This window comes from Propithecus coquereli, unplaced genomic scaffold, assembly GCF_000956105.1.
Source record: "Propithecus coquereli isolate 6110/MARCELLA unplaced genomic scaffold, Pcoq_1.0 Scaffold107, whole genome shotgun sequence".
Classification (NCBI taxonomy): domain Eukaryota; kingdom Metazoa; phylum Chordata; class Mammalia; order Primates; family Indriidae; genus Propithecus; species Propithecus coquereli.
In genome coordinates this window covers 2,115,733-2,121,242 of record NW_012134636.1, presented here as the reverse complement: position 1 = coordinate 2,121,242, position 5,510 = coordinate 2,115,733, and the positions used below count along the sequence as shown (strand labels likewise).

At 40.0% G+C, this 5,510-nt stretch overlaps 1 protein-coding gene across 2 annotated transcripts in view; it reads right to left on the bottom strand.

Annotated features, from left to right (window-relative positions):
- Positions 1 to 3,975: 3,975 nt before the first annotated feature.
- Positions 3,976 to 5,510, bottom strand: part of VHL (von Hippel-Lindau tumor suppressor, E3 ubiquitin protein ligase) — a 7,099-nt gene continuing 5,564 nt past the window's right edge. For both annotated transcript variants that reach the window (XM_012647026.1, XM_012647035.1), the window contains exon 3: positions 3,976 to 4,975. In XM_012647026.1, the coding sequence (XP_012502480.1) occupies positions 4,779 to 4,975 (197 nt within the window). In that variant the 3' untranslated portion in view covers positions 3,976 to 4,778. The remainder of the gene's footprint in view (positions 4,976 to 5,510) is intronic.

The window sequence follows — 5,510 nt, the reverse complement described above, 5'->3', positions numbered from 1 at the left end:
GCGCCCGGCCTGATTTCACTGTTTTAAACCTACCAACAGCCTGCCAAAGTATCCTTTCCCATTACTGTGCTCTCACTTAGTGATGCCAACTCAGATAGGATACCAGGGTGATAGGTGGTCTTTCAGACTAAGGTGAGAAAGTTGACTAACTAGGAGGGGGAGAAAATGCACACAGACTAGGCAGGTACGTTTCACAGACATATCACATCCAACACCGATTCTCCAAACCTCCACATCTCAGTTTAAAAAATTACTGTTCCCTACTTTCATCACACCTTTCTCATTTTGTAGTTGAACATATTTGTTTTCTTGTTTACTCTCTTTCACCATAAGAATATAAGCTCCATAAGAGTAGGGATCAACTGCCTGTTTCAGACTGTACTATATTTTCTGTGTCTAGAACAGCACCTGGTACATTGTAGGCGTTCAATAAATGTTGAACACAGATGGCACTAATTTGAAGTTCCTATAATCCTAGCACTCTGGGAGGCCGAAGGGGGAGGATTGGTTGAGCTCAGGAATTCGAGACCGGCCTAAGCAATAGCAAGACCCTGTCTCTACTAAAAGTAGAAAAATTAGCTGGCCAACTAAAACTAGAAATAAAAAATTAGCCGGGCGCCGTGGCGCACACTTGTATTCCCAGCTACTTGGGAGGCTGAGGCAGGAGGATCGCTTGAGCCCAGGAGTTTGAGGTTGCTGTGAGCTACGCTGATGCCGCCATGGCACTCTACCAAGAGTGACTGAGAGAGACCCTGTCTCAAAAAAAAAAATAATTTCAAGTTCCTGTGCTTTCACCTGCACCATGCTGTCTTGCAATTCCACTGTATGCCCAGAATGTGCCTACCTTTACTCTCCCTCTCGCAAGGCTCAATTCATCTCTACCCTATCCTTTTTAATGGCTTACTTAGAAGTACCACGCTTTATTTGGCCAATCTCCTATCAATGTACATTTATTTCCTGTACTGGGGTCTGTTCCAGAGAGATCTGCTTTCTGCACCTATAGAAGGGGCAAATGTCCTAAAGTTTGTCAAGGAAAACCATATACCAGTACATGGAAAACTCCTGCCCCAGGGACACACCAGAGCACCCTCAAAATTACTCCCTGGGCACGGTGTCCTGCACCTGTAGTCCCAGCTACTCAGGAAGCTGAGGCAGGAGGATTGCTTGAGCCCAGGGGTTCATGTCCAGCCTTGGCAACATAGTGAGAGCCCATCTCAAAACAAAACAAAAAATCCTCCCTACTCCCTGTAGCTGTTCCAGGACAGGATAATCCAGGCCTGATGTAACAACCCTCATCACTAATACCTATCTGATGTTTCTGAGCACTGGATAACTACAGCATGTTCTCAAAATTCTTGGGTTTGGCCTAGGTCATGATCAGCCTTCTACTAGTGAAGAATTGTTACCTCACATCACTCCCTATCAAATGAACTGTTAAACTATCCTTTGTTCAATTAAATCCCCTTCACAGTTCAGTGTGACTTCCTCTGGGCCTTTCAGTAATCATGGCTATTGTTATTAACATTTGTGGGCCCAGCCCCAGGCTTCTAGGACTTTCAACTTTTCCCAATCAGAACAAAACAATCTAGTACGTTTTCTACTTGATGGACAGGGAGAGAACCTATCGTTATTTGTTTGTATGTTAAGCAGACTTATACGCTCCTGAGTTTTCGTGTTTTGAATTCTGGAAACAAGTTTTGTGGGTTTTTCTGTCTCGCATATCCAGTGTGCTATTGCCCAGTTCTTCTGGTGACGATCACAAGTATATCTAATGTTTCTGTGATCTGCCAATGGACTACCGGGTGTGTGGTAAGGAGCAGGGGCAGGAAAATGTTTTGTTGGGCAGGTGGGGGCGGGGGAGTATAGGTGTGCCGACAGAAAAGGAAAATAAAAGTTGGATATCCCTTATCCAAAATGCTTGGGACCAGAGGTATTTAAGATTTCAGATTTTTCAGATTTGGGAATGTATACATATACATAATGAGATATCTTGGGGATGGGACCTACGTGTAAACACAGATTCATTTACGGTTCCTGTACGCCTTATACACATAGCCTGTAGGTAATTTAAAATAATATTTTTAGTAATTTTGTGCATGAAACGAAGTTTGTGTACATTGTGGAATTTTCTACCTGTGATGTCATGTCGGTGCTCTAAAAGTTCTGGGTTTTGGAGCATTTTGGATTTCATATTTTTGCATTAGGGATACTCAACCTGTATTGAAGGGGTATCTGGCAGCCCAGTGACTGGCAGAGAGTGGGACTGAGAGGTGCTAAGAATGGGATACAGAGACCAAATGTGAAAGTGACTAAAAAAATTCACATCAGTGTTCACACTTTAAGAGCTTCATATTATCGACACTGATACCTATTTCACATCCTTAATGCAGTGATTTCTAGCCCAGTGCCCTTTTACTCTCAACGTAATGGCTGGTGAAATATTAGCCACTTACCTTTTTTGGTTGTTTTCATGGGAAAAAATTTTGTTCCCAATGTGAATGTTTTCTTCTTAATATTTCTCTGTGGTTTAGAATTTTTTTACAGTGACATTTCATTTCTGTAAGAAACATAAAGCTAGAAGAGACAATGTTAATTAAAAAAAATCAGGGTTGGAAAGAGAGGAGACTTAGAATGAGGCTAGTTGCTTATGTTTGCTATCCCATCCCCACCCTAAGCTTTCAAAACTCTGAGAGAAAAGCCTGGTTAAAACACCACAACACACCCTATCTATTCCTTTACACAGCACCATTTAATGTATTAAAGAACAGCTTTTTTTAAAACTCAAAATAGGAACTTCACAGTCTCTTAAAAACAATACATTTAATACATTCACAAGATTTCAAATGAGAAACATACATTATTCATGCTATAGGTTTTCAGTCTTCCTTGGACAACACAAAAAAACCACAGTACTCAAACTGCATGTTTGAACAAGTGGAACATGAAATCCCATTTTGACAAAGACAGGTTAAAAAAAAAAATAAAACCAACTTGAAACTACTCCAGCGTCAGCTGACTTCCTTAAATCCCCTACCCTGCCCTCCTCGGGGACTCAATACAGCTGGCTTCCTCTCTAGCACGTGGAACTCTCTGCTTCTACAGTTCTTCTCTACCCAACATGTCAACAAAAATTGTAAATTTTAGAGGTGTGTCACTGAATAACGACTACAACATGCTTAAAAAAAAAGCCAACTTATTCCTTGAATGTTGAAAGAGGGAGCTAGGATTAGGTGAAATTTATTTTTACATTCATTCATTCATTTATTTATGCATGTGTACCTCGGCTTGAAGATTAAGTGAAATTTAAAAGGTAGTCATTGACTTCACTCTGGTTCTGGAGCATAGGAATTGTGCCCAAAGGTTAGGATAAGGAATTAAAGACTCCAAGAAATACCCCAAACATTGATTATAAACGGAAGACTATACTATTGAAGAGCTTAACATGGAAAAATATTTTAAGTTATAAACTTAAATGAAAAAGTAGAATACAAAACTATATACAATATGATATCAACTATGTAAAAACCAATCAAAATATGCTCTAAAAAAAGCTGAAGGAAAATAGTTCAAAATGTTAATAGTGGTTATATTTAAGTAGTGTATCTACAGTGATCTTGTTTCTTCCTTTTACTTTTGTGTCTTTTTCAAATTGTTCTCTACTGGGCAGCTTTTTTAAAAAAAGACTATTAATTATAAAAGAGTTAATGAATTTGATCCAACCTATTAAGGAAGGATCTATACATTTATAAAACTATAAAAAAAAATTCCAGGCTACTCCATGAATCCACTGTTAGGAGTAACTCAGCAGAGATTGAAGGGTTTCAGCCTACAGATTGAAGGGCTTCAGCCAGGTGAAAGATGTCACCAGATCCTGCCTGATGAAAAATTCTGAACCAATTGGAAATGTCACAGATTTACGAAAAGGAATAGAAATACCCACACTTGGCAAAAACTTATTTACAGTATAGTTGCTCATTAATACTAGAATTAAACATGAGGATTTTCTCCTATTTTCTGGGCAGATGTCAAGTTACAAAAATGCTTTTATCGCAATAACTGTGGAAAACCAATCCTAGTTTAGAAACAGAAATAAAACAGAATTGCAACAATAGTGGAATGAGAATAGTGCTCAATTTAGAAAATTATAAAAAGCACTTTCTATAAAAATGATTCCCTTTAAGACATGTGTTTACCGTATACACTTTGAAACCCCCCCCCACAACAACAAAAAAGGCAAAACCTCCAAGCACTTTCTATTTCTAACAAAGCATCCACTGGTTTGTTCATCTAACAAACACTAACTGAAGGCTCATAATGTGCTAGGCACTGGGGTCTCAAAGAGGAGAAAGACTTGTTCCTGCCTCGAGAAAGACTCAGTCTTCCCAAAGGAGAAGGCAGACACATCACCAACCACAACAGGTCAATTAAAAGCAGATACCACTGCTTTCTTACAATTAAAGGCGATGCTGCAATTCTTACTGAATGACTTATACAAACATCCTTACACAGAAAATTTCCTGACTTACTAGGAAGCAAAAATACAACTACTTTCTCCTGATAAATACTTTCTAGAAAGGGCAGGCACTAAGTAACACTTCTGTGATGTTTGCCCCTAAATATCACAATACCTAGTGAAGTCAGTTAACTTTCTTTTTAAGCAATGGAGCATATTTTACTCCAAGAATGAGACATTTTGAAACAGAGAGTAAGTGACCGGTCCTATATCCAGTTTAAGACTCGTCAGTACCATCAAAAGTTGAGATGTAGGAGTCCAAGTTTCAATTAAAATCTTCCATTTCCTCTCCCATCCGTTGATTTTCAATGTGCTCCTGTGTCAGCCGCTCCAGGTCTTTCCGCACATTTGGGTGGTCTTCCAGATCTTCATAGAGTGATCTGACGATGTCCAGTCTCCTATAATTCTCAGGCCTGACTAGGCTTCGGACAACCTGGAGGCATCGCTCTTTCAGGGTATACACTGTAAGGGCAGAAAATCAAATATTCAGGGGCAGGCTCACATCTTGGGACAAGGGCTGAGCAAGAGGTTTTACCATGCATGGCAATTACCTTTACTACATATGGATCTCACTTCAGTGGGGAAAAAAAGTACATGCATATGTTGTGGCAGTGTATTATGCTGATGGCCCCCAATGGATGCCTCGGAGAATTCACATCCTTGTGTAGTAACTTCCTCTTGAAATGGGCTGGGCCTAGGATTTGCTTTAACTAACTGAATGTAGATGAAGTGACATTGGCAATTCTGGGCCTAATCCTTGAGAAGGCCTGGCAACTTCTGCTTTTACACTCTTGGGAGCCCTGAGCTACCCCACTGGAGAGACTACACAAAGAGGGACAGGCCCAGACCCCAGCCAACCTGCCAGCAGAAGGCAGCCACACCAATGACCACCAGTCAGCAGAATAATCACGTAGCTGAGCCTAGACTGCAGAATTATGAATAAATGGTTGTTGTTAATTTTGGGGTGACTGTCACATGATAATAGATAACCAAAATA